Raw genomic sequence first — 12,961 nt, forward strand, 5'->3', positions numbered from 1 at the left:
AGACGTGCAAAAATGAACGCGCCGCACCCAAACTAACTCGGGAAAATCCACCGAACCCATTGGCGGTATTCGACACACCCCTCACTGGCTGTAATACGATAGGAACCCTTATTAGGCGGGTTTTACTGTGTGGATTTGTCTGTACACTGGTTGTAAGTCATGCCAATAACCATTTCATTTGCATATCCAGGTCAGGTTGTAGACACAGACGTGGGTTGGGCTGTATCAGTGCAACTGTACTGAACTTCTGCGGTACAGTAGGCTGCTATAAAAGACAATGCAAGTTCATTAGAATGTTTTTTTCCCTTGAACAAACTAGCACATTATTATACATATTAAAATAATAGAATCATCAAGACAAATAAATGTATATTTTTTCATAATTTACTTCAAAAGACAACTTCAAATACTGGTGAGTACCTAGCTAATTGCCTGCTATAATTTAGTATTTTCAGAATTGTTATTTACAAAATGTAAATTATGCATAATTTTCTCTAGATGTTAACTATGTCAAAAACAACATTTTTATGTAATTGTCCAAGTCTTATTGAAGAGACTGCCAATCGAAACGTAAATTTAAACAAGGATATAGGCTACCTACAGAATATTGAAAACACGAGTGAAGAGCAATCTCAGTAGCATATCCAGACTGCTTTGTTGTTAAAATGAAAGTTCCAGCTCGCTTCTCAAAATAACTTATGAGTTTATTGGTGGAATGTAGAAGCTGGTGGTAAGGTTGCCACCGATATCGCGGATGCTTATTGTTCAAAAGTCATTTCTGTTCTCAGTTGTGCCGAATGTATTTTGTGGGAATTATTAGCCTATTATTGTTGTTGCTGTTATTATAATTACAATAATTCGCATTTTTTATTATAATAGTAGTAGTAGTACGTTTTATTGTTCTCATTCATTGACAGTATTTGTATCGTTTTCTTATAGCGCCCATTGTGTAAAGCGCTCGGATCTTGTGATTTCCGAGAGCAGGTAAGCCACTGACTAACGCACATTGCGCTTTCCCACATTCCACTGTGCGTGTGACAGCGGCTAACCAGCTTTTCGGCGTGTCACCGAGCCTCCCCTCTGGTCCAACCGGGAGACAACCGAGCGAGCAGCGGGACAGACCGCGCGGTCATGATGTTCCTGTCTTCCTTTAAATGTGAAGAGCATAAACGGCCCATACCGTTGTTCGCAAGGCCGAGAACTCCAGTCATGTGGAAAATATCGCGCCGCGAACCGTGCGGTTGTGTCTGGGTCCTGCCGAGACGCGCGGTTAGCCCTCAGGGTTCAGAGGAAAACGCAGCAGAGGGCTGCGGGGTAAGCCGTTCGCCCGAGTGACCCGTAGTCGTCTCCAGCGAAACCAAAAGTTAAAAGGGTGAGTGACTCATGGAATTGTGCGTTACGTGCCTATTCGACACGAAGTATTTTTGTCTTGACTTGTTCGTTGAAAAGTAATCCATAATGCCTGTACGCATTTCAACTGTCAGTTCTGATTTATTTCAAATGTGGTGTGAAAATGTGCAATGAACGAAATTATGTAATTACATTACATAACGAACTACTAGTTTTAGGAGTTTAATAAATTGCCTTATCTATGTCATTTTTGTGTAGTGTTTTTTGTTTAGCGACGCCGTTTGTTTCTAGCAATTGGAATAAAATGCATTCGATAGCTTATACCGCCATCGGTAAGCATGGGGCTAAGCGTGGTGCAAACCGGCCGACTTTCGGCACATAACTCTGCCCGGGTCCGCAAGCTCTAGCTGTAACGTGTGAAAATTCTGCCGTTCATCCTAATTATTTTCACTTTCACAGAAGCTTATCTTCCCCGCACTAGAATCTTCCCACCACTTTGAAATGGTTCACGGGCCACTCGACCGACTGGAAAAATATGCACGTGGTTCGTCTGAAATAAGGGGCACACGCAGCGCGCTCTTTCAGAGCAAATAATTCAGGTGGAAGGGCATCTTTGCGCGATAGTCACGGCCTAATTTTCCGCAGAGCATTGCAGGCCCAGTGTAAATGGAGAGCGACACTATGTGTCGGGAAGGGGGTGAGGGTGGGGGGCTCAGATAGCAAGAATGACGCCAGCAGTTGTGATCCACAAAAACGGATTTTCTGAAGATTGGGACTGCTTTGATTGTCATGTTGCTGTCCCGGAGTATCTCGATGTGCGACTGCGCAGATAACTACGCGAGGCTGTTTTTGCATTTGGGGCTTCAGCCACTTTTTGTGGCCATTACTCATGGAGTTTCTTAAAGTATCTTCCAGTCTGTGCAGAAACAGCTGCTGCCGTCACCAGCAGACCCGGATTGCTCCCGTTTTTCTCCGGTAAACCCCGGGAATATGACGGACCACACGGAGCCTTCACACTGCGGACTCGCAGCATTTGGACACGCGTCCATTTGCGCCTGGAATGCGGACTCTGGGGCTAATGCGAAACCCAGCCAAACCGGAGACGTTCGACTGGGGAGGTGGATTCACGAGCGGATTCTGCTGAAGCCCCTTCTGGGCAGCCAGCTCTGATTTTGCTGTGATTTCCCTTCATAATAATGTGCTGGGGTTCCCCCACCAGAGTGCAGGTCTATATGCGTTATTGCAGGGGTGCACAACAGTGGCCAATCCCTTTAATTGGCTCAGTCTTATTATGATCAGACTGCAAGTGTATCAAGATTTCACAGTGCTCAAGCACAGGGGTGAACCAGCTGATTTTATACAGCTGTTGGAAAACTAAAACAAAGTTTAGTCAGAACAAAAACCAGCACGCAGACCAGCCCTTCAGGACCGGAGTTCTGTACCCCTGCTGTAGGGCCATAACTCAATTTCACAGTTACCTGCAAACTCACAGGTCTTAGTGTAGCACAGTGGATAGGTTACCTGCACACTCACAGGTCTTAGTGTAGATTACCTGCACACTCACAGGTCTTAGTGTAGATTACCTGCACACTAACAGGTCTTGGTATAGTGCAGTGGATAGGTTACCTGCACACTCACGGGTCTTAGTGTAGATTACCTGCACACTCACAGGTCTTACCTGTACACTCACAGGTTTTAGTGTAGATTACCTGCACACTAACAGGTCTTGGTATAGTGCAGTGGATAGGTTACCTGCACACTCACGGGTCTTAGTGTAGATCACCTGCACACTCACAGGTCTTGGTGTAGATTACCTTTACACTCACAGGTCTTGGTGTAGGTTACCTGCACACTCACAGGTCTTAGTGTAGCGCAGTGAATGGGGAACTGGGTTCATAAGCCCCAAATTGCAGGTATGACTCCCAGGTGGAGCACTGCAGTTGCGCCCTTGGTTAATATTCTTAATCACCATCTTCAAGCTTCATTATATACCCAGCTGTATAAATGGGTTTAATGTGAAAGGTCATAATCCTGGATAAGCGCGTCCACTGATGTGTGCTGAGCGTTCTGGAGCAAAATGGCTGCCGTGCATCACCCAGGTGGGGGCTACACATCAGTGGTGTTTGTGGTGATTTTCCCCCTCATCACTGTAAAGCATTTTTGAGTTTGAGAAAAGTGCTGTATAAATGCTGATTATCCCTGTCCAAACCAGCTCCATGCCCTACATCACAGAGTGAAACTAAATCAACAGTCTCTTTCAGGATTTAGCTTGCAAGGACCCCAGAAATCCAGGGTTAATGCTCAGACATCTGCAGTGAAACAACATTTGGATTAGCTTCTGACTTCAGCTATATGTGTCATTTTCTTTTTTCCCAAACAGGAGGCAGTTGTAAGTACAGATATTTGTAAGGTGTCTGTAGCGAAACTGTGTCCCATCCATGCTATCCATCGCTCTGCCTGGGTATCTCTCCCCCATACTTACACAAGTGGGTACACTGGGTGAATGAGGCACCCCCGGTGACGTTAAACTTGAAAGTTTCCCATAATTCTTGGCCATCGGCCAATAGGGTGACTCTGCTGGGAGCTAAGCTGGACTGAGGGTGAGGGTGGAGGTGTAAGGGCAGTGGGAATGCGTGCGTGCTGTAATGATGGAGCCCGCACGCATCACCGTGGGCGGTCTGCGGACAAGCTTCAGAAGATCCAAGAGTCACATGACAGCTGTGGCATGCAGCCTTCATCAGACCTGCAGCTCTAATACCAACAAAAACAGCTACACCACCTCTGCTCCTGCACCCCCACTACTCCTGCACCTCCACTGCTCCCCACTGCTCCTGCACCTCCTCTGCTCCAGCACCCCCACTACTCCTGCACCTCCACTGCTCCCCACTGCTCCTGTACCTCCTCTGCTCCTGCACCTCGACTGCTCCAGCACCCCCACTGCTGTTGCACCTCCTCTGCTCCTGCACCTCCACTACTCCCCACAGCTCCTGCTCCTCCACCCCCCCACTGCTCCTGCACCCCATCTGCTTCTGCACCTCCACTGCTCCCTACTGCTCCTGCATGTCCACTGCTTCTGCACCTCCTATGCTCCTGCATCTCCATCCTGAGATAATCTAGGGCCAGAGGGGAGAGCTGTGAGGGCTGGGTGTGTTTAACCCAGATGAGTTATTTATACACCAGAGCAGACACTGTGGGCCACTGTTCTCAGCTAACGCAAGCGGGTGGGGGGTGGGGGGACAGTGGAACACTGTCCATGATGTACACGCATGTGTAGTGTGCGTGCATGTGCGTGTTTTGAGTGTGTGTGCGCGAGTGTGTGTGTGTGAGCATGTGTGTCTGTGCGTGTGAGTGTTTGTGTGCATGTATGTGTGCATTTCAGTGTGTGTGTGTGTGTGTGTGTGTGTGCGAGTGTCAATGTGTGAGCATGTGTGTCTGTGCGTGTGAGTGTTTGTGTGCATGTATGTGTGCATTTCAGTGTGTGTGTGTGTGTGTGCGAGTGTCAATGTGTGAGCATGTGTGTCTGTGCGTGTGAGTGTTTGTGTGCATGTATGTGTGCATTTCAGTGTGTGTGTGTGTGTGTGTGTGTGTGTGTGTGCGAGTGTCAATGTGTGAGCATGTGTGTCTGTGCGTGTGAGTGTTTGTGTGCATGTATGTGTGCATTTCAGTGTGTGTGTGTGTGCGCGAGTGTCAATGTGTGAGCATGTGTGTCTGTGCGTGTGAGTGTTTGTGTGCGTGTGTGTGTGTGTGAGTGTGAGTGTGAGTGTGTGTGTGTGTGTGTGAAACAAACTGGGCAAGGTTGCATTTCCTGATGCTTTTGGATTTCTTCAGATTCCCGGAATGTCATGCCCACCATCAGTGGAAGATATCCCCTCCAAAATGCAGTGCATTCTGGGAAGGGGCACATCTCAAAGCTCAAAATGCAATGCATTCTGGGATGGGGCACATCTCACTTGAGGGAGAAAAAACATTTCTAGAACAGTGAGAAGTGTGTGCAACCCAGGCCAGTGCAAACAGAGTCCTCTATTTCACAAAGAGACATCCTTTAATATATATATGTATATATATACACAAAATAATTCACATTAAGTTTCATATTTTACAGTAAATACATACTTTGCTATATATACATATAATAACAATATGGGGTTAAAATATGTGTGAAATAATGAGTGAACAGTGAACACATCCTTGGACTTGCGATTCCTGTTTTATCTCCAAGACGCCTCCCTGGATGTCAGGACTGCAAGACACACAAAAATAACCAGCGTGACGCCACTATTGTTTAGTTTCAGAACATTTGAAGGGGGGTGGGGGTAGGCAGGGGGCTGGTAAGTTTTTAAAAAGTTCCTCTGGGAAAAATCCCAGCTGCCCCCCCCCCCCCCCGCCCCCATCCAACCTCTCAAACATCCGAGAGCCTTTTAGTCCCATTACTGAAGCCCCCGCTATGCACAGCACCCAGGACAGGGGGAGAGATAGAGAGAGAGGGAAGGGGAGAGAGAGAGAGGGAAGGAGAGAGGGGGGGGAACAGGGAAGGGAGGGCTTGACACCAGCCAGGCAATCAGAAAACACTGTGTGTGTGTGTGCGTGTGTTTGTCTTGTGTGAGTGTTTGTACGCGTGTGTGTGTGTGTGTGTGTTTTCATGCATGCGTGTGTGTGTGTGTGTGTTTGTACGCGTGTGTGTGTGTGTTTTCATGCATGCGTGTGTGTGTTTGTATGCGTGTGTGTGTGAGTGTGTGTGTTTGTATGCGTGTGTGTGTGTGAGAGTGTGTGTGCGTGTGCGTGTGTGTGTGTGTGTCTACACTCTCTTTGTCTTTCACTCTCTGTCTCTCCTCTGTTGATGGAGGTGATTCACTAGAGTGCACACACTGTGCCTGTGTGTGTATGTGCTGTGCTTCTACACGACAGCCGCTGTCTTACTGTCCAAGCTGCCTTCACACACACACACACACAGACACACTCACACACACAGTCTCAAACACACACACACACACACACACACATCTAACACACTCAGCCCATGGCTCTGCTCTCAGGCCAGTATTAACGTCTTCACTGTAAATCATTATCTTACTGTGCAGCACAGTGACACGGCATTCTGCTGAGAGAATGAGAGTGAGCGAGAGAGAGAGAGAAACAGAGGGAGAGAGAAGCAGAGCGATGAGCTGTTAGCCTGTCTGATCTGAGCCTCCCCAGTGCAACCATTAGATAAATTAATAATGAATTAATAATGAATTAATAATGAATTAATAAAGCGCTGGAAAGCTCTGTGTCCCACTGAAGCGTTGGATTAGTCAGAAACCAACGCAAGCATCAGAGTCCACACAGGAGCAGGAGAGGAGAGGAGAGGGGAAAAGGAGGGAGGACTCTACAAAAGAGAATAAAAAGGCAAAGAAAGAGGGAGAGATGGAGAGGGAATGAAAAGGGGTGAGGCTCAGCCTGGAGATCAGAAGACACTCACTGTGTCCGGGATGTAGAGAAAGAGCAAGAGAGAGAAAGAGGGAAAGAAAAGAGTCAGAATGAAAGAAGAACTGAAGAATAAAAGGGGGTAACTGGCCCAGAAGGAGGGAATTTGGCAAGGGGGTAGAGGGAGTTCACGCTGGGCCTGGGACGTCCCCACGGCGGCGGGGGGGGGGGTTGCTGTATTTTTTTGGAAGGGCGGAGTCAGGTTTGAAGCGGAGGGCAGGCAGGCAGGCAGACGTGCAGGTGGCGGGGCCGGGCGTGGCCGAGCGGGCCTGGCCGAGCGACTCTCACACATACACACCCTCAGGGTTCAGGCTGGAGATCAGGGGGTTCTGCAGATTTCGGGGGTTTCCCATGAACTGCTTGGCCGTGGGGCGGGGTGGCGACTCGGAGGGGTACGAAAGGGAGCCTGTGGGGGGAAAAGAGTGAATTTACTGCTTAATGCTGAGAGTGGGGTGGTGATGGGGGCGGGGCTTCTTTACAGCTGGAAACCTGTATCCGGGTAACTGCATTATCCGACAAAAACAACAAGCAGCTGCTTATAATCAGACATTAAAATGAGTGTGTGTGCTTGAGCCTGTTAATGCAGCAGCTCACCTCCATTGCTATATCCGTCCAGCTGCTCCGGCTGCTCCAGCTGCTCAGGCTGGTCTGTGCGAGCCTGTGATTGGCTGGGCAGGGCGCCCGTCTGCTGGATGAACTGCTGCAGGTTGCACTGCCTCAGCTCCTTGTTCAGCTCATCCAGCTCCTCATTCTTCACCTGGGGGGTGTGGGGGGGGGGCAGGAGAGAAACAGCGCTGTCAGCAACACACCTGCGAACCTGACACACCTGTCGCTGTAGGACTCCAGGGCCTGCTGATCACTCAGCCATTTCACTTATTCAAATTCTTAATACGGTGCATGTTGTAACGTGTGTGCGCGTGTGTGTCTGCGTCTGCATGCGTGTGTGTGTGTATGTGTGTATGAGTGTGTGAGAGTGTGTATGTGCATATATAAATTGGCCAAAGTTTTAATATCCCCCCCCAATATAATAATACATGCATTTTGAGTCATTTGACTGTTTTTGTATTCCTGTTTTCTATTTTGTATATCTTCCACAATTTCCCTCCCTAAGACATTATTTCAGAACGTGGAAATACAGTGACTCTGAACATAAAAGCTATAAGACAATAAACTGCACAGTAAGGCTTACCAGTACACCTTCGTTTTAGCATTTTATGTAGCATACATTTTATATTTTATGTAATGCATCCCACACAGAAGAAAAACAACATATACATCCTTCAGTTCACGTTTTTTAAATTGATCAAAAAGCTGAGGGCATCAATATTATGAATTTAGGGGGACACGGATGTTCATATTTCTAACACTCACTGCCCACAGGAGGGCGCACTCTTTTGTAGAGTTAGAGTTACTGACTTCCGGTCACTGCTCGTGTGGTGACCAGCCGGCTCGTAGAGCAGTTTCTTTTATATCTTTTATATCTATTAGTGTGTTATTTATTGTGTATGTCGCTCGTGTTACGTTTATATCCATCTGGATATTGTGTTTGACGTTTGGCTCCTTATGTTGCAGTCTTAACGTATTTTTGGCGAGGTTATTTTCGTGCTCGTATATTTTTCGTCTCTGCTGCACTGTATGTTATGTCTGTTTTTTTATCTCTCTCCTGTAATGTGTTACTTGTTAATCGTACTACTCTACGTGCCTCTGCAATTGCCCCTCGGGGACAAATAAAGTGATTTGAATTGAATTGAATTTGGTGACTGTGGTGCATATTACAACCACACGGGGGCACTGGTGCCCATAACATTCAAGTGGAAGCCGGGTGGACAAGTCTTCAAAGTAGAAGCGTCGCGTGTTTTGAACAGAAGGCACAAGTAAGTCCGAGCAAATAACTAATCTGTACACTTCCCTTTCCTGCATCCTTTACCTCGAGGCATTAGGAAAACAACTATATTGTGCTTTAAACTGTGAACGCATGCTTTTTAACATCGATTCTGGCGCGATATATTTAGCGCAGTAATTCACACCTGGAGGCGCTATTCAAGTTCAATTACTTCAGTCCATTATTCAAGACAAGTCGAGACTCGCGGCGCTTCTCGCGCGCCAGACGCTAGTGCCCCTTTTGCACACAAAATTGTGACAATCCGAAAGTAGACAAGCAGCTCAAGGTTTAACTTCCGTTTATATACAAACACGCATCTCCACTACGTCATATTCGCGCGCACGTTAGTGTATGTACATAGAATATCCATTAAGAGAGTATAATATGTGTGTGTGTGTAAGTTCACGTATAGCCTGTAACACAAAACATAGCGTCTCCATACAGCAGTAGCGTGTGTAAATCACGGTGCCTCGCGTTTCTCTCTGAAGCAGTCTATCACAATGCCTGCTGTTTTTTATTTCACCCATTCGTTCTCTTTCAAATCTTCCTTTAATAATCACAGTTACACCTGCTGTACTTCTTCTGTTGCATGTCATTTTATTCAATTAAAATGGGCTTTACTGGCCTGGCTGCACATCAGCACAGTATTGCCAAAGCAATTGTTTACGTAGACTGTAAAACAGCAGTCAACAGCCACGGCCATATCAACAGCAATTATGCAAACGATAGGGTGCTTTCACCCTTAATTATAACAGGGTGAGCGGTGGCGGTGGGGGCTTTGTTTTATCTAGACCTAATGTTTGTGAAACAAGCAGGGAGACGGTGAGCCACCAGCTTCCTTTAGAGTTATTAGGAAAGGCTTGCAGAGATTTAAACCTCTTTTGAGAAGGAGGGGGTCATTTGTGATGCCCACGGGTGAATTATGTTGAAAAGTATCTGCAGACTGACGGTTCTCACAGAAGAGCAGCTCTCAAAAACGTGTGGGTCAGCGTTCTCTCTTCTGTTCGTGGTTTTCACACACAAATGTGACAAATACCTTCTAGCTACTGACAAGAGCAAGCCACGTGCGTGTGTGTGCTTGCTTGTGTGCGTGCGTGCGTGCGTGCGTGTGTGTGTGGGTGCTTTCTTGCTTGTGTGTGTGTGTGCTTGCTTGTGTGCATGCGTGCGTGTGTGCATGTGTGTGTGTGTGCTTGCTTGTGTGCATGTGTGCTTGCTTGTGTGCGTGCGTGCGTGTGTGTGTGGGTGCTTGCTTGCGTGTGTGCATGTGTGTGTGTCTGTGTGTGAGGGAGGGAAAACTCCTTTTAGATATGCGCTCACATGAATGGTGGAAGGAGCTCGTGTTTCTCTGTACGGGGTTATTAGCTGTTTACTCAGGAACGTCGCCTGTAAGGAACACTGACATAGGAGAGGCCCTTTCCAAAATACAGCAAACACGTAAAACCTGATCTCAACCCGACCCTTCAGGATCCATACACCCACAGCACCTGACTGCTCTCAACCAATAGAATGCCGTTGGTCCAGATTTAAAAGCTCTTTGTTTTTTTGTTAATAATGTCAGAGTTTCAGCATTATCCGCTGTGGGCCAGCGGGGGAAATGGGGGGGGGGTTTTAAGGGGGGATGGTGGCGCTCTTGCTAGGTGGGCTAAGCAGGCTGGGCCTTAACGCACGACAAGGGCCTAAATGCTTCAGACTTTCCAACAGAAAGAAAAACGATTGCCGGAAAGCACATCTTATTCATTTTCACAGATTTACACGGCTGCCAAACCAGAGTTGGCCTCATTAGTGACAGCAACAGCTGCCACGCCAGGGCATTGCTGCAGCTTACATTATCCTGCTTGCTGTCACCCACAAAATCATCTTTAAATTAAATTTATTATCATTCATAGCTTCCACCACAAATACAGTTCCAGTAAACAACACAAACAGCTTTTAGTATCCTAGCAACAACAGACAGACACACACATACACACACACACACACACACATACACACACTCACACACACCATACATGCACACACACGACAAACAAGCTAGCATGCAAATTTTTTAATTTTTTGTAACCGACAGAGCGGTGGTGTAAATAAGTCTGCAGGTACTTGCACTAAAGTAGCGGTCCTTAGGATGGTAAATGTGACCCCCACTGTGCAGTGTTAGAGGGGGTGGGATCTGAGAGAGACACGCCCCTCTGTCCAGTGTTAGAGGGGGTGGGATCTGAGAGAGACACGCCCCTCTGTCCAGTGTTAGAGGGGGTGGGATCTGAGAGAGACACGCCCCTCTTACCTGCAGCACAGCCTCTGCTTCCCCCAGCGCTTTCTCCATCTCTGTGATGGATGCCTCCAGCTCTGCCCCCTGGTGCTGCTGGGCCTGTAGCTCCACCCTGACGGTGCCCAGCTGCTGGTCGGGGGTGGGGGTGCGGGGCCGGGAGGAGGCGCGCGCCTCCTGCTGAATGTCGCGCTCCAGCTGCGCAGAGCGGCTGTGGATGTCGCGCAGTCGCCGGCTGCAGTCGTCCATCTTGGCGTGCAGGTCGCCTAGGCGACCGCGCAGACGGCGCTCCGCCTCCACCTCCGCCTGCAGCTCCCGCTCCAGCACCTCCTCCAGGGCCAGCTCCGCCTCGTTCCGCCGCGCCTCCTCCTGCAGGAGCTCCAGCTCCTCCCTGTGCCGCGGGTCCAGCGCCGGGGGCTGCTCCCACACCTGCACCTCCTGCTCCAGGCCCTCCAGCTGCGCCTCCAGGGCCTGCAGACGCTCCTGCTGCACCAGAACCTTCCGGAACACCTCCTCCTTAGACGGCCCGGCGGCCGCGGCGGCAGCGGCCGGGGGAGGGGGGGAGGCCCTGGGCTCGGGGGAGTCCCTGTGCGGCTTTCTAAAGTGCTTGAGTTTGGTCTGGGGGGAGCTGGTGGGCCCCAGGTTGAAGGTGAGGGACTTCTTGGGCTCCCGGCGTTTCGGGGGCTCGGGCTCGGACAGTTTGGGGAGGGGGGGCCCCCGGCTCTGCGCTGGCCCGTCGCTGCTGCTGGGACCCGTCCTCCGCAGGAAGAACTGCACCTCGTTCCCCAGCTGGCCCAGCTTGGCCAGCGACTCCAGCGGCCTCTCATTGGCCAGCAGCTGCTTCTCCGTGTCCCTCAGTCTCTGGATCAGAACATAGCGGCCCGTCTGACCTGGGGGGGGTGGGGGGGGAGAGTCAGAACCAAGCACAACTGTGGCTCTTAAGCACCGTGATTTGTTTGGGTCAAACAGACCCATTTTCTGTTTTAGGTAAAGAAGAACGACTCTTCCTGAGATGTATTTCATAATGGCTGACTAAACTAGAGTAAATGTGGTTTGTTTTGTGTTTCTGTTTGGGTTTTTATGGCACTGAAACGGGCTGCCTAAGTGCCAAAGCGAATAAACCGCCTGGAGAAGAAATCACACAAAAAAAATAAAAACAATTAGAAACGGTCTGTGAAATTACTGCAGCACTTTAGGCAGGAATTAAACTGAATTTCAAGGTTTGAAACAGGCTCAGGCATCTGCTAGTGGAGGGATTTTTAAACAGAAACCGCCTTCGTGAATTCCTGCAGTTCTGTGTCTCCATTTTTGGTTTATTTATGCCAATTTTCAGCGTATATTTATACATCATTACAAAATGTAATTGGACATAATTCCATGAAAATATCCAAAATATATGATGCGATCTCTTTACAGTGGATCAGATTTTCCGCCAGTTTTGAGTGACAGAAATGAAACACATTTTAGACATTACAATTCCAAATACCAGTATTCCTGTAGAATGACCTCCTTACAATGTGTAAATCTTTCAGTATAGCCTATATTTTGCCCCCAGTTCTAGAAGTTAAAAACTGTGACCTTTCAATAAATATTTAAATTGTTCCAATTTTTTTTTTTTGGTCACATTTTCATTTTTTATAGCTTAAATCTCAATGCAGTGTGGTGGTCTCTAGAAGGCCCGAACTTTACGGGTGAATGTGTGTGTGAGTTTGTGTGTGTGTGTGTGTGTGAGAGAGTGTGAATTGGTAAGTGTGTGTGTGTGTATGTGAATGGGTAAATGTGTGTGTGTGTGTGAGTGTGAATGGGTAAATGTGTGTGTGTGAGTGCGAATGGGTAAATGTGTGTGTGTGTGAGTGTGTGTGTATGAGTGTGAATGGGTAAATGTGTGTGTGAGTGTGTGTGTGTGAGTGTGAATGGGTAAATGTGTGTGAGTGTGTGTGAGTGTGTGTGAGTGTGAATGGGTAAATGTGTGAGTGCGAGTGTGTGTGTGTGTGTCTGTGTGT

General features: G+C 48.1%; 1 protein-coding gene and 2 long non-coding RNA genes across 7 annotated transcripts in view; 2 read left to right on the forward strand and 1 right to left on the reverse strand.

Moving 5' to 3' along the window:
- The first annotated feature begins 201 nt into the window (after positions 1-201).
- On the forward strand, positions 202-1,597 carry LOC135241800 (uncharacterized). The gene is made up of 2 exons (XR_010326115.1): positions 202-412; positions 940-1,597. It is a non-coding gene; the product is annotated as an uncharacterized LOC135241800 (long non-coding RNA).
- A 3,776-nt stretch (positions 1,598-5,373) lies between these two features.
- The window catches only part of rassf7a (Ras association domain family member 7a), a 38,402-nt gene continuing 30,814 nt past the window's right edge, over positions 5,374-12,961 (reverse strand). For all 4 annotated transcript variants that reach the window (XM_064312488.1, XM_064312485.1, XM_064312486.1 and 1 more), the window contains 4 exons: positions 10,977-11,848; positions 7,408-7,570; positions 7,112-7,219; positions 5,374-5,590 (listed from right to left, as the gene is read on the reverse strand). In XM_064312488.1, the coding sequence (XP_064168558.1) occupies positions 5,559-5,590; positions 7,112-7,219; positions 7,408-7,570; positions 10,977-11,848 (1,175 nt within the window). In that variant the 3' untranslated portion in view covers positions 5,374-5,558. The remainder of the gene's footprint in view (positions 5,591-7,111; positions 7,220-7,407; positions 7,571-10,976; positions 11,849-12,961) is intronic.
- Positions 8,585-12,961, forward strand: part of LOC135241799 (uncharacterized) — a 21,173-nt gene continuing 16,796 nt past the window's right edge. For both annotated transcript variants that reach the window (XR_010326113.1, XR_010326114.1), the window contains exon 1: positions 8,585-8,687. This is a non-coding gene — a long non-coding RNA (uncharacterized LOC135241799). The remainder of the gene's footprint in view (positions 8,688-12,961) is intronic.

Source organism: Anguilla rostrata, chromosome 16, assembly GCF_018555375.3.
Source record: "Anguilla rostrata isolate EN2019 chromosome 16, ASM1855537v3, whole genome shotgun sequence".
NCBI lineage: Eukaryota > Metazoa > Chordata > Actinopteri > Anguilliformes > Anguillidae > Anguilla > Anguilla rostrata.